The sequence below is a fragment of the Psammomys obesus genome, unplaced genomic scaffold, assembly GCF_907164565.1.
Source record: "Psammomys obesus unplaced genomic scaffold, mPsaObe1.curated_primary_1811, whole genome shotgun sequence".
Taxonomy (NCBI): Eukaryota; Metazoa; Chordata; class Mammalia; order Rodentia; family Muridae; genus Psammomys; species Psammomys obesus.
The window spans coordinates 5,322,251-5,342,057 of NW_026589447.1; the positions used below are offsets into that span (position 1 = coordinate 5,322,251).

Sequence of the window (19,807 nt, forward strand, 5' to 3'; positions counted from 1 at the left end):
ACAGAGGCTGAAGGTACAAGCCCGCTCAGTCTCTCAGTGGCTGTGCAGCCACCAAAGTCTGGTGGACCTGCAAAACCACCCAGGTGCACCAAGCGCCTACCCAAGACTTCCCAGCAGGCACCTAGACACTGGCAGCTGCAACTGGATTCAGGGAGTACAGTGACTGCTGTCTGAGTGCACATTTGGCTCAGCAGGTCCAATCCTGACAGTAGAGAATAGGAGGAACCCCAGGTATTTTGATTTGACCTGCTAGAGAGTAAGTGCTCCCCCAAGTGCATGCAGAGACCCAGATCCAGGGTGCTTCTAAGCTACCAGCCAGACATCAGAAATCTCCCACCCACACATCCACTGTGGGAAACAGAGGGTTTCTTGGGACAAGGAAGCCCTGGCTCTGTGGAGCTACCAGCGGAGTTTAGGCAAATAACTCCTGGAGCTCAGTTAGAGATGATTACCAGTAGCCTGTAGGCCACTGACGTACTCAGAGAATTTGTGCATCACCAGCACCTACGGTAACTTCAGCACCCACAATCCCTTCAGGGACCGCAAGGCACCTCTCCCTCACACTGAAGGCCTCTACATTCTCTAGCACCCTGTGCCTCAAGGCAAACTTCCACACACATGCACACGCTAGCTCCCATTTGTCCTTCTGTCCACACCAATGCACACGCTTAAACCACTGGACCTCTCTCATCTCCCTAAAGAATTCCCCAGATGCCAGAGAAAAACAGGACCAACCTGAGCTGCAGAACTCAAGAACAAACATCAGGAAATCATGGTTTCACCAGCAACTCCCAAAATCAATGAATACTCCAACTCATTGGAAACACAGGAAAATGACCTTAAAGATATGCTTATCCAGTTATTAGAGTCATATAAAGAGGAAACAAACAAACCTCTCAGAGAAATAGCCAAGCAAATCCAGACAGTTAAAGAGGACACAAACTAATCTCTCAAAAATTGACCTCCCAGGTGGAGGCTAAGAAAGAGGAACTGAACAAAGTTCTCAAAGAAACATAGGCAAAATAGCATAACAAATAGAGGGACAAGTAGAGGAAAAATTAATGACATATAGAGAAGAAACGAACAAAAAAATAGAGACCATCATACAGAGACAGGAAGCCACATTCAAACAGGTGAAGAAAATAGTGCAAAACATACAAATAGAATTAGAATCAACAAAGAAAACACAGAGACAACCCTGGAGCTGGAAAACTTAGAGAAAAGATCAGGAACCACAAAAGTAAGCATCACCAACAGAATACAAGAGATGGAAGAGAGAATCTCTGGTGCTAAAGGTACGCTTACAGAAATTGATACTTCTCTCAAAGAAAAAGTAAAGTTGGAAAAGTCCTGAACACAAAACATCCAAGAAATCAAAGACACCATGAAAAGTAGAAATCTAAGCATAATAGGAATTGATGAAAAAAAGATTCCAGTCTCCAAAGTCCAGAAAAGTTTTTCAAGAAAATCATTGAAGAAAATTTCCCCAACTTTAAGAAAGAGATGTCCACAAACATACAAGAGGCCTACAGAACACCAAACAGACTAGCCTAGAAAAGAGAATCCTTACATCACATCAATGTCAAAACACTAAATATACAGAACAAAGAAAAGATATTAAAAGCAGCAGGGGAAAAAGGCCAAGTAACATATAAAGGTAGAACTATCAGAATCACTCCGGACTTCTCATCAGAAACTATAAAAGCCAGAAGGGCCTGGGCAGAGGTCATGCAGACTTTATGGGACAACAGATGCCAACCCAGACTACTATACCATGCAAAGCTTTCAATCAACATAGATGGAAAAAACAAAATATTCCATGATAAAACTAAATTTAAGCAAAATTCTACACAACAAACAAGCCTTACAGAAGATACTAGAAGGAAAACTACAATCCAATGAAAACAACTATACCGAAGAAAACATAGGATACAGATAATGTCCATACAAAAATTAAAAGAAAACAAGCAGTGAATCACAGTAAGACCACGAACTCCACAATAAAAGGAACAAATGTTCATTGGTCACTCTTACCTATCAATATCAGTGGACTCAACTTTCCAATAAAAAGACACAAACTAACAGAATGGGTGCGGAAACAGGATCCAATATTCTGCTTCATCCAAGAAACACAGCTCTGCAACAAAGATAGACACTACCTCAGAGTAAAGGGCTGGAAAAATGTCTTTCAAGCAAATAGACCCAGAAAACAAGCTGGGGTAGCTATCCTAATATCTAATAAAATAGACTTTTAACCAAAATTAATCAAAAAAGTTGAGGAAGGACACTACATTCTCATAAAAGGAAAAATACACAAGGAGGACATCACAATTCTGAATACCTATGCCCCAAATATAAGAGCTTCTACATTTGTAAATGAAAGTTTATTAAAGTTTAAATTTCACATCGATCCCAATACCTTAATAGTAGGAGACTTTAACATAACACCCCACTCTCACCAAAGGATAGATCATCTAGACAGAAACCAAACAGGGAAATAAATGTACTTACAAAGACCCTGATTCAAAAGGAACTAATAGATGTCTACAGGACTTCACCCAAACTGAAAAGTGTATACCTTCTTTTCAGCACCTCATGGAACCTTCTCCAAAATAGACCATATAATTGGTCAAAAAGCAAGCCTCAACAGATGAGAAAATTGAAATAGTTTCCTGTATTCTGTCTAAACACCATGGACTACAGCTGGACCACAACAACAATAGAAATAATTAAAGCCTACACACACATGGAGACTGAACAACTTGCGGCTTAATGACAAAATGAAAGCAGTGCACAGAGGAAAATTCATACCACTAAGTGCCTTCAAGAAGAAATTTGCAACATCTCATACAAGCAACTTAATGGCCCAACTGAAAGCACTAGGAAAAAAAATAAGCAGATATACCCAAGAGGAACAGACAGCTGGAAATAATCAAAATTAGGGCTTAAATCAATCAATTAAAAACAAATAAAATTATTCAAAGAATCAATGAAACCAAGAGCTGGTTCTTTGAGAAAATCAACAATATAGACAAACCCTTAGCCAAACCAACTAAAAGGCAGAGAGAAACTACCCAAATCAGCAAAATCAGAAATGAAAAGGGGGACATAACTACAGACACTGAGAAAATCCAAACAATCATTAGGTCGTACTACAAAAGCCTATATGCCACAAAATTTGAAAATCTAAAAGAAATAGACAATTTTTTTGATAGATTACATCTCCAAAATTAAATCAAGATCAGGCAGAAAGATTGAATAGCCCTATATCCTCTAAGAAAATCCAAAAATTCATCAACAGTCTTCCTTCAAAAAAAAAAAGTCCTTGGATCAGATGGTTCAGCGCAGAATTCTACCAGACCTTCAAAGAAGTGCTAATTCCAATTCTCTTCAAACTATTCCACAAAATAAAAGCAGAAGGAACTTTACCAGACTCATTCTATGAAGCCACAGTCACCCTGATACCTAAACCACACAAAGACCCGACAAAAAAGAAAACTTCAAACCTATCTCTGATTTTTGATGCAAAAATTCTCAATAAAATACTTGCAAATAGAATCCAAGTACACATAAAAGATACCATTCACAATGACCAAGTAGGCTTCATCCCAGACATGCAAGGATGGTTCAATACATGGAAATCCATCAATGTAATCCACCATATAAACAAACTAAAGGAGAAAAACCACATGATCATCTCCTTATATGCCAAAAAAGCATTTGACAAAGTCCAACATCCATTCATGTTTAAAGTCTTGGAGAGATCACAGATACAAGGCACATACCTAATCATAGTAAAGGCAATATACAGCAAGCCTATAGCCAACATCAAACTCAATAGAGAGAAGCTTAAATGAATCCCACTGAAATCAGGGACAAGGCAAGGCTACCCACTCTCCCCATATCTATTCAACATAGTACTTGAAGTTCTAGCTAGAGCAATTACACAAGTAAAGGAGATCAAGTGGATACAAATCAGAATGGAAGAGGTCAAAGTTTCACTATTCGCAGATGATATGATAGTATACATTATTGACCCCAAAAATTCAATCAGAGAACTCATTCAGCTGATAAACACCTTCAGTAAAGTGGCTGGATACAAAATTAACTAAGAAAAAAAAAACACAGAAGTCCTCCTGTATACCCAAGACAAAGGGCTGAGAAAGAAATCAGGGAAACAACACCCTTCACAATAGCCACTAATAACATAAAGTACCTTGGAGTGACTTTAACCAAACAGGTGAAAGACCTGTTGGAAAAAAAACAGAAGAAAGTGAAGATATCAGAAGATGGAAAGATCTCCCATGCTCATGGATTCGTAGGATTAACATAGTAAAAATAACCATCATGCCAAAAGCAATCTACAGATTCAATGCAATTCCCATCAAAATATCCATGCAATTCTTTACAGACCTTGAAAGAAAAATTCTCAAATTCATATGGAGAAACAACAAACCCAGAATTTCCAAAATAATCCTGTACAACAACAAATCATCTGGAGGTATCTCCATCCCCGATCTCAAGCTGTACTACAAAGCAATAGTAATAAAAACTGCATGGTATTGGCATAGAAGCAGAAAGTTGGATCAATGGAACAGAATAAAAGACCCAGAAATAAACCCACACACCTATGAATACCTGATTTTTGACAAAAAAAAAGTGAAAACCATTCAATGGAAAAAAGACATCTTCAACAAATGATGCTGGTCCAACCGAATGTCTGCATGCAGAAAAATGCTGATAGATCTGTATTTATCACCCTGCACAAAACTAATGTCCTAGTGGATCAAAGACCTCAACATAAAACCAGGTACACTAAAGCGGTTAGAAGAAAAAGTGGGGAAGAGCCTTGAACTCATTGGCACAGGAGACAACTTCCTGAACAGTACACCAACAGCACAGGCTTTAAGAGCAACAATCTATAAATGGGACCTCATGAAAAAGAAAAGCTTGTTAAGCAAAAGACATAGTCATTAGAACAAAATGATAGCCTACAGAATGGGAAAGGATCTTCACCAACTCCATCTCTGACAAAGGACTCATATCCAGAATATATAAAGAACTAAAGAAATTAAAAGGCAATAAATCAAGCAAATCCAATTAAAAAATGAGGTACGGAGAATTCTCTGTAGAGGAATATAGAATGGCAGAGAAACACCTAAAGAGATGCTCAACATCGTTAGCCATCAGAGAGATGGAAATCCAAACAACCCTGAGATTTTACCTTACACTTGTAAAAATGGCAAAGGTTAAAAACTCAAGTGACAACACATGCTGAAGAGGTTGTAGAGAACTGGGAAACCTCCTCCATTGCTGCTGGGAATGTAAACTTGTACACCCACTTTGGAAATCAATCTGGCACTTTTCCAGACAATTAGGAATAGTGCTACCTCAAGATCCAGCCATACCACTCCTAGGCATATATCCAAAAGAAGCTCAAATACACAACAAGGACATTTGCTCAACCATGTTTATAGCAGCTTTATTTGTAATAGCCAGAACCTGGAAACAACCCAGATGTCCATCAACGGAGGAATGGATACAGAAATTGTGGTACTTTCACACAATGTAATACTACTCAGCAATTAAAAACAAGGAAATCATGAAATGTTCTGGCAAATGATGGGAACTAGAAAAGATTATCCTGAGTGAGTTATCCCAGTAACAGAAAGACACACATGGTATGTACTCATTTTTATAAACCTATAAGATAGGATAAACACAATGAAAAACAATGAAATCTATACACCTAAAGAAGATAATCAAGAAAAAACAGCCAGAGTAAGATGATCAATCCTCACTTAGAAAGACAAATGGGACGGACAGGGGAATTAGGAGAAAACAAGAAACAGGACAGAAGCCTACCGCAGAAAGCCTCTGAACGACTCTACCTAGCAGTGTACCAAAGCTGATGCTGAGATTCATAACCAAACCTTCGGCAGAGTGCAGGGAATCATATGAAAGAAAGGGGAGTTAGTATGACCTGGAGAGGACAGGAGCTCCACAAGGACAAAATATATCAGCCCCCTCTATGAGACTGTTTCTCCAACCAAGGCCCATGTATGGATACAACCTAGAACCCCTGCTCGGATGTAGCCCGCGATAGCTCAGTAACCAAGTGGGTACCCTAGTAAGGGAAACAGTGGCTGTCTCTGACATGAACTCAACAACTGGCTCCTTTACATCCCCTACCCCCCGGAGGGAGGAACAGTCTTGCTAGGCCACAGAGGAGGACATGGCAGCCAGTCCTGAAGATACCTGATAAGCTAGGGTCAGATGGAAGGGGAGGAGTCCTCCCCAATCAGTGGACTTGGAAACGGGCAGGGAGGAGATAAGGGAGGGAGGGTGGGATTAGGATGGAATGAGGGAGGGAGATATGGCTGGGATACAAAGTAAATAACCTGTGATTAATATAAAAAATAAAAATTAATTAAAAAAAGAAAAGAAAAATTAAAAAAATTAAAAAAAATCATGTTGTGATGCTGGGTTTGGTGGAGCAGGCCTGTGATCCCAGCTTTCAGGGAGGCAGAGGCAAGGGAATCTCTGTAAAGTTCGAGGCCAGCCTGGTCTATAGAGTGAATCAAGGACAGCCAAGGCTACACAAAGAACCCCTGTCTTGAAAAAAATTATCTTCTGTGTTACTAGAAGATCATTATCACAAGTAAGAAATTCCTTAACATCATGCAAGGACTAATCTATGCCCAAACTTTTTAAGTTATCCCGAAAGGTTCTGCTTGGTTTCATAAAAAAAAAAAAAAAAAAAAAAAAAAAAAAAAAAAAAAAAAAAAAAAATTATGACAGAATTTTACTAAATAAAACAGGGTAGCCTAGAACTGAGTAGTATCGTAGAAGAGCTTCAGCCATCCTGGATATCCTTGTCTGTTTCCCAACTGCTGTGATCATAGACATGAACCACCCTACCAAGCTTGTTATTATGTTGTTTGTTTGTTTTGACAGTCTTATTTTATAAAACCAGGATAGCTTCAAACTTGTAAAACTCAGCCACTAAAATACTGCTATTACATGTGTGCCCTCCTAGCTGAATTTTGAATGTTTCATCAAGCTATTTTTTACATCAAGGATCAGTAGAATTTGCAGGTTCCATTTGGTTGTTACCTGCATAATTTTACCCCCTTCTCAATATTGACTTCATAAAAGAACAAGATCTGAATGCCTTATGAAAAGCTCTTTTATATTTGTTAGCAACTTTGACATTCAGTGCTTTTTATATGTTTATCTTAGAATGAACATATAATAATATCATCAGGGAAAATAAGACACCAATTACACAATAATCTCACTTCTAAGATTATGTCATGTGATGTAACTCAAAGAAATGAAGCTAGAATGTACACATTCATATGTTACTATTTAATTAGAGCTATTAATTACTATTTAATTAACATTTAGAGCAATTTAAAACTTTTAAAAAAGTTATATGCCTGGGCAATACAAGCTAAGGTGAATAAACTATGGAATATCCATGTTAAAGAGTTCTGCATGGCCATTAAAATGTTATATTAATATATTTTTTGATAAATGGCACCTCATGAAACTGAAAAGTTTTTGTAAGGCAAAGGAAACTGTAAAAAAAAAAAAAAAAGAACACACAGATTGGTAAAATATCTTCACCAGACAGGAAACAGAAGTGAAGATCATTCAGTTGTTTTTGTTTTTGTTTGTTTTTTGTTTTGAGAACGCATGGGGAAGGGAGTTTGCTTTTTTTTTTTTTTTTTTTTTGGAATGTTATCTGATGAGGAAGGTCAGCTGTGTGCTTTCTCTGCCTCTCCTGAGCTAGCATGCTTTCACCCCAGCACCTGGCTCCTGAGTATTGGTAAAAAGGAATGTTTTGAGATTTTCTTAAAAAACGAAGCATGGACCCACAAAGGAAAGCAGGTAGAAAGAGTCCTGTCCTCTGTTATTGCTCAGCTCCAGAAGATAGAAAGTATCAGTTCTGTGGGGCTCTACTTGTCATCTGCTCACTTGGAGCCAACATGAGGGAAACAGACACCACATTTGGACAGAAGATTAGCAAAGCTTTGAAAGAAGCTCTATGCCCAGAACTGTACTTCTGGGAACTCAGATATACCACATGAAGAAACCTGATGTCTAGAGGGTGAGGCCAACCTGGTCCTCACCTGATTTAGCACTCAGCCCACTGAAACCCAAGCAGCATTTGTTGAATCAAATGAATAAATGTAGAATACTCAAGTCTTAAAAAAACAAAACAAAAAATATCTTCACCAACCCCACACCCGACAGTGGGCTGATATCTAAAATATATAAAGAACTAAAGAAATTAATTACCAATGAACCAAATAATTCAATTAAAAATGGGGTACAGAGCTAAACAGAATTCTCAACTGAGAAATCTCAAATGGCCAAGAAGCACTTAAAGAAATGCTCAGCATCATTTGCCATCAGGGAAATGCAAATCAAGACAATTCTGAGAATCCATCTTACATCTATCAGAATGACTAAGATCAAAAACTCAAGTGACAGCACATGCTGGTAAGGATGTAGAGAGAAGTGGGGAAATCCTCCATTGCTGGTGGGAGTGCAAACTTTTACAACCACTTTGGAAATCAATCTGGAGGTTTCTCAGAAAAATTAGGAATACTCAGCTATATCAAGAGTCGGCTATACCACTCTGGGCATATACCCAAAAGCTTCCCCACCATTTAACAAGGACATTTGCTCAACTATGTTCACAGCAGTATTATTTGTAATAACCAGGATCTGGAAACAACCCAAATGTCCCTCAATGGAGGAAATGATGCAGAAATTGTGGCACATTTACACAATGGAATACTACTCAGCTATCAAAACAAAGAAATCATGAAGGTTTCAGGCAAATGGATGGAACTAGAAAAGATCATCCTAAATAACATAACCCAGACCCAGAAAAACACGCATGATATGTACTCACTTATAAGCTGATATTAGCCGCATAGTACAGGATAACCATACTATTTTTCACAGACGCAAAAAAGCTAAGTAACAAGGAGCACGCATGGGAGGATGCATGAATCTCACTGAGAAAGAAATAAAATAGACAGAGGAAGTGCTTGAAGAGAGGGAAGAGGGTAGGAAAGGGAGAGCTGAAGGAAATGAGGGTGGGGATCTTATGAGAGTGGGGCCAGGAAGACAGAGGGCTTGCAGAGAGAAGAGAAACTGTGGCCTGGGGCATCTCTGAGACACACTGGAGACCTGTGACAGGGTAGGCTCCTGGAAGAATATGGGGTGACTCTAGTGGAGACCCCTACTAGTGTGGGACATGGAGATTAAAGAAACCACCCTCAAACAAGACAGGACTCGTAGTAGAAGAATGGGAACACCTACCCACCCACAAAAACTTCAACCCAAATTTACCCTGCCTACAAGATTGGCAGGGATGAAGTTAGAGCAGAGATTGAGTGAATGTCCACAATGCCTGGACACACCACATCAGACAGCCAATCCCTGACACTATTAACTACACTCTTCTATGCTTGCAGATGGCAGCCTAGCATAGCTGCCCTCTAAGAGGCTCCACCCAGCAAAGGATTGAACAGGGGCTGAGACCCACAGCCAAACATTGGGTGGAGCACAAGGAACCTTGTGGAAGAGTGGGGAAAAGATAATAAGCACCCAGAGAGGACAGGAGCTCCACAAGAACTCCAACAGAGTCAATTATCTTAGACCTGGGGGGGGGTAAGCTTGTGGAGACTGAAGCACCAACCAAGGACCATGTACGGACTGGACCTAGGTCCATATATATATATATACCCAATGGTCTTCATGTGGGTTCCCTAGTAAGGGGACCAGGGGCTATCTCTGACAAGGACTCTGTTGCAGGTTTTTTTTTTTCTCTTTTAAGAAAGGTTATCTATGAACATGGCTGAGCAAATGTCCTTGTTCTACACTGGAGCATCCTTTGGATATACACCTAGGAGTGGTATAGCTGGGTCTTTAGGTAGCACTATTCCTATTTGTCTGAAAAAACACCAAATTGATTTCCAAAGTGGTTGTACGACTTTACATTCCCACCAGCAATCGAGTAGGGTTTCTCTTTGTCCACACCCTCTCCAGCGTGTGTTGTCACTTGAATTTTTGAGCTTAGCCATTCTGATGGGTGTAAGGTGAAATCTCAGGGTTGTTTTGATTTGCATTTCTCTGATGACTAAGGAAGTTGAGCATTTCTTTAAGTGTTTCTCTGCCATTCATTCGATGTTCCTCTATTGAGAATTCTGTTTATCGCTGTATCCAATTTTTTAATTGGATTAATTGCTTTGTTGTTGTTTAACTAAAGTCTTTATATTTGTAATAGCTAGAAGCTGGAAATAAACCAGATGTCCTTCAGTTGAGGAACTGATACAGAAATTGTGGTATATTTACACAATGAAATACTACTCAGCAATTAAAACAAAGAAATCATGAAAATTTCAGGCAAATGGTAGGATCCAGAAAAGATCATCCTGAGTGAATTATCCCAGAAGCAGAAAGACACACATGGTATATACTCACTTATAAGTGGATATTAGACATATAATATAGGATAATCATGCTAAAATCTGTACACCTAAGGAAGCTAACCTAGAAGGAGGACCCTGGGTAAGGTGCTCAGTCTTCCTTCAGAAAGACAAATGGGATGGACATCGGAAAAGGGAGAAAACAGGGAACAGGACAGGGGCCTATCACAGAGGGCCTCTGAAAAACTCCACCCAGCAGAGTATCAAAACATATGCTGGGATTCATAGCCAGACTTTGCGCAGAGTGCAGGGAATCTTATGAAAGAAAGGGGAGATAGAAAGATCTGGAGGAAACAGGAGCTCCACAAGGGGAGCAACAGAACCAAAAAATCTGAGCACAGAGGTCTTTCCTAAGACTGATACTCCAAACAAGGACCATGCACGGAGATGACTTAGAACCCCTGCACAGAAGTAGTCCAGACAGCTCAGTGTTCAAGCAGGTTCCCTAATGATAGGAACAGGGACCATCTTTGACAAGAACTTAGGCGCTGGCTCGTTGATCACCTCCACCTGAGTGGGGAGCAGCCTTACCAGGCCACAGAGGAAGACAAAAAAGCCAGTCCTGATGAGACCTGATAGACTAGGGTCAGATGGAAGGGGAAGAGGACCTTCTCTATCAGTGGACTGGGGAAGAAGCATAGGAGAAGAAGAGGAAAGAAGGGTAGGATTGGGAGGGGATGGGGAAGGTGGCTTCAGCTAGGATACAAAGTGAATAAACTGTATTTAATAAAAATTTAAAAAATTAAAAAAGAAAGGTTATCTATATAAGACAATGTCTAATTTTATTACTGTTACAAGATAAGCTAATTTTATTTTATTTTTATTCATTGTACATCCTTGTTGTAGCCCCATCCCTCCTCCTCTCCCAGTCCCACCCTCTCTCTCTGTCCCTCCCCATTCTGCTTTTCCTCAGAAAAGGGGAATTCCTTTTTTCATCCACCCCAGCTCATTAAGTTGCATCAGGACTGAACTTGTCCTCTTTCCCTGTGGTCTGTTAAGGCAGTCCTGCCAGGGGAAATTGATCAAAAAGCTGGAAAGTGAGTCCATGCCCCATGCAGTCCACACTTCCCTTACTAGAGGACCCACAGAATGCCTAAGCTGCTCATCTGCTACTTCATTGTAAGGGGTCTAGGTCCAGTTCATGCATGGTCCTTGGTTGATGCTTCTGCAAGCACCCCTGGGACCTGGTTAGTTGGCTCTGTTGGTCTTCTTGTGGAACTCCTGTCACCTCTTGTCACTGTTGTGTGAATTTTGATCACTTCCCTGCTCAGGGCTGCCTTGCCAGACCACTGTGGAAAAGGACATGCTCAGCCCTGGTGTGACTTGATGTGCTGGGATGAGTTGGTGTCGGGGGGGGGGGGGGGGGGGCCCCATTCCCGGGGGGGGGGGGGGGGGGGGGGGGGGGGGGGGGGGGGGGGGGGGGGGGCTCCAATTCTCCGAGGGGAAGAGAATGAAGGATGGGGAAAGAGGGAGGATGGGACTGGAAGGAGAGGAGGCAGGGGTTATGACTAGGATGTAAGGTGAATAAATAAATTAATTAATTTAAAATTTGTTCAAAAAATATCTGAGAATATATTCTTGTAAAAATACATTTTTTGAAGTCACAGGTATATCCAGCATGGGCAAAGTACAGAGTTCTATTTTCAGCACCAAAATAAACATATACTTAACTACATTCTTATTATAAAATCTTATGCATATAATTAGGTAAATAGGAGTGTTCACATTATGTACTTTGAAAAATATAATATAAAATTATATATTATAATTACAGAAAATATTAAAAGTCATATAAAAACACACATGACAATTTGCCCATGAATGATTATTTTATAATTTTATATATTTTTATTTTTCAAAAGTTCACAATGTTTGTAATATTATACACATATTTTTTAAAATAATTTTTAGAAATTATCCATGAAAATATAGTCATGCAAAGGTACTTTAAAAAGTCACAGGTAAATCTGGCTTTGGCAAATTCCATAAAAATAGTTTTCTGTTATTAATGAGTAAGCTCTGCTTCACTATATCATCATTCATTCATTCATTGAAATGATGCCAAACTTTGCTCTTTCTTCTTCTTCTTCATTTATTTCTAGAGCCACAAACAGCCTATACTTTTGGAAACCCTTGCAGCTTACCATCATTGTACACGGTACCCTCAGAGTTTTTCTCATAAAACACGCCATGGGGTTGTATGCTGAATGGCTGGGAGGCACGGTTGTAGAAGATGACCTCAATAGTGTCACCCACTTCAGCCCTTATTACTGGTCCTGGAAAATGGGAAAGAGAGACCATGAGAATGAAAACTGATGAAAAATAGGAGCAAAAGGGTCAGGAGAGAAGATATAATTGAACATAGGAAATTATTTTCTTTAAAACTAATATATTCTAAGAATGGTGCTATTTATGATAATAAAAGGCACTGTAAATCCACTGTCTCTTGTAATCCTCACATATTACACGAAGGCATACATAGGATGGGCTATTACCTCCATTTCACAGATGAAATAACCTCAGAGAAAAAGGTTTGACCTATAAAAATTCAAAAAGCAATTTCAGAGCCAAAATCTAAGGGAATGACTGTTCCACCCCACAGTCAGAACCAATTCAATTTGTCCTGAATTTATTTTCTGTTGCCCCATAGTTAAATTTCCTAGCAGATACTAAGTTCTGAACTAACCAAAATCTTTTCTTTTCTTTCTTTCTTTTTGTTTGATTGTTGTTTTTGTTTTCTGAGACAAGGTTTTTCTGTGTAGCCTTGGCTGTCCTGGACTCTCTTTGTAGACCAGGCTGGCCTCGGACTCACAGAGATAGAGATCAGCCTGCATCTGCCTCCCCAAGTACTAGGATTACAGCTGTAAACCACTGCCCCCAGCTGTTTAACAAAATCTTAACCAAATTATAAGCGAAGAGCATGCAGGCCCTGAACTAGATAGTCTCTAGACTTCTGTGTGTGTCACTATTCATTATCACTTCCAATCTGACTTGGATCACTTTCAAGGCTACAAAGACAATAGCCTAACTGCTTATACCTACTTTACTCTGACATTAGACATTCTAGCTGGGTTTCCTAGCTCAGTTTCTATATGGTCTTCATCACTGAACAACAGGGTATACATACAGAAAAGCAGCCAATAAAAACTCCTTCACATACACCAAGACCTCCTTTTTCTAGGAAGGATATTTTCTCTTCACATTTCCCTGTCTAAGAATGTTTTCAATACAGAATCAACTGCAAGTAAATATTCCTGGAATATTATATTATTTTCCAAAGTTTTCTCCCATGTAACCTATTTCATTTCTTGGTTCCAGGAAGTGATTAAACCCCACCTATACCCCACCCCAGTATCAATACTGTATGTTAGACCTTCTAAATGTAGCTTCCAAGATGTTACAACAAGCTTAGTTCTGTATCCCTAATAATAATGAACATCCCTAGTAATCTGGATCTAGACTATCAAGATTATGGCTGACCTTCCTGCTTATTAATAGTACCTCAATAGTACCCTACAGAGGCAACGTGCAGAATGTAATCTGTACAATAATTGTAATAAAAAATGTTTCCAAAATATTTTAGTAGTGCAAATTTGAGAAATATATGATTTCCATTTTCATCTTCAACATTTATCATAAACAAAAATAAACCTAAGGTTCTCAAAGGTCTTACAGCAAAATTCTATGTAACTATGCTTAAAGACCTATTGATTTATATTTTTTAGAAATTCCCAGGAATCTATGAGAGTGACCCATAGTTAAGATTCTTACTAATGGAGGATAAGGCCCTTGAACCAGCTATCTCCTGTAACTGAGCAAGACTTCCAGTTGAGAAATTGGGAAAACAGCCCAGACATAACTCCTTTACCCCAAATTTATGTTTTTTAACAAGTTGCCCATGTTTTCAAAAAAGGGCTTATAGTTGTACTAACTGTATTCTTTCACTCAATATTATCTTTTAAAATATTTTTTGTCATAAATCTTCTTGGAGCTATAGTTATTTAATTTTGCTAGTCTGTGCTAATCTAATATCAGGGCACATTATACTTTGTCGTTTATTTATTTATCTATATATCTATCTATCTATCTATCTATTTATTTATTTATTTATTTATTTATTATTAATTACGCTTTATTCACTTTGTATCCCCCATAAGTCCTTTCCTCTTACCCTCCCGATCCCACCCTCCCTCCCCCTTCTTCACGCATGCCCCTCCCCAAGTCCACTGATAGGGGAAGACCAGAACACTGTATAAATAATAAATAAATCTTAAAAAAAAAAAAAAAACTTTCCAGCCTGGCTGTGTTGGCACTTCCCTTTATCCCAACACTTGAGAGTAAAGGGAGGAGGATCTCTATTGGCATTGAGGCTACCGTGGTCTACAGAATAAGTTCTAGAATAACCTGGGAAACACAGAGAAAACCTGTCTTGAAAAGACCTATTGATTTTTAAACACACTCAGATCTATGACATTTTTTACAAACACTCATTTCTTGGGACTCAGCTCTGGAGATGAATTTACACAATCTTCCATTGAGTCACCAACAATCTAAAGTTAAAAGTTTTCCTCATTTATTTGTCTCTAGTTCATGAATTTTAAGAGTTAAAGATTCCTCACCCAGTATTCCAAGATGTTGTTCTTCCTTCTGATGAATGCTTTTATGGAATGTCTCATCTTGGAAGGCTTCATAGCGAACTTTCCAGTAAGTACCTCCAATTCGACTAGAACTCTTCTGGAAGTATTTATCTGAGCCACTGACATGTAAGAGGGTAAATGTTACATGAATTCACAGAGTATCAAGTAGACTCCCACCTCATCCATTAGCATACAAACTTCTAGATCGTTATGAACCACCTAGATTAGTTAATAACAATGAAGACCCTCTGGTTATAGTACTATTAGGTTGTACAAAGCTTCTGCTTGAACCTTTCCAAAGTACAACCATTCCAGAAATCAATCTGGCACTTTCTCAGACAACTAAGAATAGCGCTTCCTCAAGATCCAGCTATACCACTCCCAGGCATATATCCAAAAGAGGATCAAGTACACAATAAGGACATTTGCTCAACCATGTTTGTAGCAGCTTTATTTGTAATAGCCAGAAGCTGGAAACAACCCAGATTCCCCTCAACTGAGGAATGGATACAGAAATTGTGGTACATCTACACAATGGAATATTACTCAGCAATTTAAAAAAAAAAGGAAATCATGAAATTTGCAGATATATGGTGGGATCTGGAAAAGATCATCCTGAGTGAGCTTTCCCAGAAGAAGAAAGACACACACGGTATATACACACTCATATAGACAAACCCCCTTTTTTGAGGAGGTACTACAATATATTTTCATAATTGGAGTTACTCTTTATAGAAGGCTGAATTACTATTGCTTCTAAGTTCTATATACTGACTAGTTCAGCCCTCCAGAGTTACACAGCCTGTAGCTCTTCTTTACTTTCCTTCATCTTTTTTCTTTTCATTTTTTTCTTTGAAACCCACTGATTATCATGAAAACCCAAAAAATGCAACAAAAGAGAAAGTAAATATCCAAAATCTAAGAACCCAGAGCAACGGAGAGCATATGACATTTAATTGCTAGGTGTAAACAGGGAGCAGAAACGGTGATCTTCATGAGGCACAGCTGCTGACCTTTGGGCAACATAGCAGGGAATTGAGACAGTGGCTAGAGAGATTATGTTAACTGCTGCAATGTTGCATGATGTCTGCAATGGACAGGTTGGCTTCCTTCGAATACTTTTTGCTTATAAGGCAGTCATGAGGGCAAAGCTGATGGCAGCATGGCTGGCCGGGAACCTACAATGAAGATTAGGGTATTGCTGTTCCCCTGGAGGTTGTTGAATTTCCACACCAGCCTCCGACAATCAGCTAGCCAAATTTCCACATTGGTGGTGAACTCTGACTCACTGATTACTTTAGAAGAGCTCATTATGCCCTCATGTTCTGTTTGCTTGGCTAGGTGGCTCCTGTTTAGCACTGAGGTCTAGGAAATGATACGCTGCCACCCAGTTCCTGAGGCACAGAAAAGGAAGCTCTGAAGGTTATCTTGGGCTTCCCAACAGTCTTCTCTGTCCAAATTCACTTGAAGAAGCTTGCGGAGCTCTACTGACACTTCCACTCTATATAGTCTCCAGCAACTGGGCATTGGATGTATACTGGTAGCTTTTATTCCCTTTAGTTACTTTTGAGATCGCCATCTTTACATGATTAGTGCATTTTTTTTCCAGATCATTTTTTCATGTTCAGCAATACATGAATATCTTGTTGGAATAGTTGTTCCTTTCTCCTACCACATAGGCAGACTTTCTCTGGTGCTGCCCCAAGGGAATAGCCACCCTCAAAAACTATGTCCGTTTACTGGTTTCTCTAGGAATCATAATCACTTGCTCTATAGTTACATATCTGTGTTTCTTGGTATATTTAAGGTAATTTAAGCTCATTAGATCTTTTCTTCTTGGGAGTTTCAAAGGTTTGTTACCTGCTTCTCCTTGGACAGCTAGCAAAGAACCTCTGTTCTTATCTTGTCACAAATAAAAGTCTTTAAATGATGTCACCCTATAATCGCTGGACATAGAACTCTTTTGCCAGAAATATGGTCAAAATGTTTTTTATGTCCTCAAAAAAATAAAAAAAATAAAGACGCACCACTAATATACTCTGCAAATTCTAGGCAAACTGCTGGTAGAAGGAGCAGGATCTAGCCTCCTTGGCACCAGGCAACCTCAATAACTCCCCCTATAACTCATTATATCCTGTCATTACAAGGCCATCTTTATTCCAAATACACCCCAAATTTCTCTACATAAATGAAGAGACTGTCTCTCTGTAATATACATAGTATTAGTAAATTGTCAAATGCCCTTTAAGATCACTGAGAAACTGACTCTGAAAGTAGGGTTTGCCCCTACCTTTTCAGACCTAAGCCATTTTGTCTTAAAGTCTTTTCAAGACCAGTTGTCCAGGGACAGGCTGATACCCCAGCCCTCTGTGAAAGTTAAATGAGAACAGCATGACAAGAATAAAAACACCATGCTCTTGAGAACAGAAGGAGGGTACATTGTTAAAGTAAAAACATTGTGTCCTTGAACACAGCTAGGAAACAAATCATTCCCAAGCACCATCCCAGAGCAAAAGATTCAGCTTCTGCTTATTCTATGATGTAAAAATATAATATGATACAAAAACTAGGAACAGGTAATTAGAAGTCTCACTAAGGTGAAGACATTTTACCTGGGGACCCTCTGTGCTGGTCAGAGGCTCCAGCTGACTGTTTTTGTTCCCAGGGTTTGCCCAGCTAGTTTCCTTTTGGATGATATAAATGTCTGATCAGATGCTCTACCATCTCTCTTCCACTTGTTGTTTTATTCTTTATTCCTAGTTGCTGTACACTTAACAAAAGCCATTCATTCAAAACCAAATGCACAGCTATTATGAACCATTATCCATATGGAACACTCTCCATAGGCACTGAGAAGATGTTAAACAATCTTAAAATCTGTTCACTTGTTTGTTTGTTTGTTTAAAAACCCACTGCTATTTAAAGAAAGGAACACTATCAAACTCTATATGCATAATCTGTATTTCTCTAATACCAAAACCATATAAAGGCACAAACACACAAAAAGAAAAATGTAAATCATACAGCAATCTGTTGACAACAAACATAGGAGCCATATTTCTTAATAAAGTACTCACAAAGAAAATTCAGTAACACATCAAATATGCCATTACCTTAATTAGCTTGACTTTATTACATGGATGCAGTTATGCTTCAACATATGCAAATTAACACATAAAAATCAGTAGTCTACCTATACAGAAACAATAAACATGCTGAGAAAGAAATCAAGAAAGCAATCCTATTCAAAATTGCCTCCAAAATTATTATGGAATAAATGTAACCAAAGAAGCAAACAACCTCTATAATGCAAACTTTCAAATACTCAAAAAAGAAACTGAATAGGACTCCAGAAGATGGAAAGAATTAACATGCTCATGAGCAGGAAGAATTAATTTTGTGAAAATGGTTATGCTACCAAAATCAATCTACAGATTCATTGCAATGTCCATCAAAATTTTGTCACCCTGCACAGAAACAGGAAAAATAATCTTAAAATTCATTTCAAAGCATGAAAGATCCCAGACCACCAAAGTAATCCTGAACACAAAAAATAATGCTAAAGGTATCACAATAACTGATTTCAAATTACATTAAAAAGGTATAACAATAATTTTAAAAAAATGGATTTTCACGAGCAAGAAGAGTTACATGGGAGGATTTGGAAGGAGGAAAGTGAGGATGAAAATGATGTAATTATAACCTCAAAGGCAAAAAATTAAAATAACTGTTCAATCATTAAGAAAAAAAACAGAAACAGAATGATACTACAACAAATACAGGCATGCAGATAAATGGAACAGAATGAAGGATCCATATAAGAAGCCCACAGACTCAGTTACAGGCCCCTGAACTTCTATAAAGATGTCAAAGATACATGTTGGAGAACAGACTGACTTTTCAACAACTAGTGCCAGCAAGGCTGGATGTCCACATGTAGAAGATTAAGTTAGATTTCTATTTCTCATCCTGCATAAAAATCAACTCCAAACAGATCAAAGAGCTTAATGTAAGCCATGAATTTCTGAAACTGCTAGCGGGTAAAGAAAGGAAAATATTAAAACCGTATAGCCATAGATAATAGTTTTCTGAGAACAACAGTCATTCAGAATATAAAAGCTGACACTGAGAAGTGGGAACATATGAAATTTTAAAATTCTGTACAACAACAGAAAGAGTAAAGATAAGCCCTACATGATGGTAGAAAGTCTTTGCTAGCTGACATTTTACAAAGGATTAATAGATAGAATCAATTAAACAAACAGCCCACAAAAAAAATGAAAAAGTCAAACAACACAATCAATAAGTGAGGTTTAAAATGAACAGACAAGTTGTCTTTTTAAAAAATTCTTTTATATGTGTGGAGTGTCTATGCATATGATGCATATAAGTACGTGGTGCAAATGCCCCTGTATGTACATGTAGAGTCCAGCGGAGGACTCTTGTTGTCTCACCTCATTGCCTTGGGATAAGTCACAAGCTTACCCCTTTATTAGGATGGGTAGCTTTTAGGATCCGCCTCTCTCTACTCCCCATTGTAAGAGTTTATAAGCACAAGTAGCTATGCCAATCTTTTTAGTAGGTACTGGAGGTTCCAACTCATATCCTCATTAAGTCTTATTCCCAACTGAGCGATACAACAAGCCCCTGAACAGACTT

General features: G+C 38.6%; 1 protein-coding gene across 5 annotated transcripts in view; it reads right to left on the bottom strand.

Moving 5' to 3' along the window:
* The window catches only part of Heph (hephaestin), a 130,972-nt gene that overhangs the window by 85,962 nt on the left and 25,203 nt on the right, over nt 1–19,807 (bottom strand). For all 5 annotated transcript variants that reach the window (XM_055605076.1, XM_055605078.1, XM_055605077.1 and 2 more), the window contains 2 exons: nt 15,131–15,267; nt 12,656–12,787 (listed from right to left, as the gene is read on the bottom strand). In XM_055605076.1, coding sequence (XP_055461051.1) covers nt 12,656–12,787; nt 15,131–15,267 — 269 coding nt within the window. The remainder of the gene's footprint in view (nt 1–12,655; nt 12,788–15,130; nt 15,268–19,807) is intronic.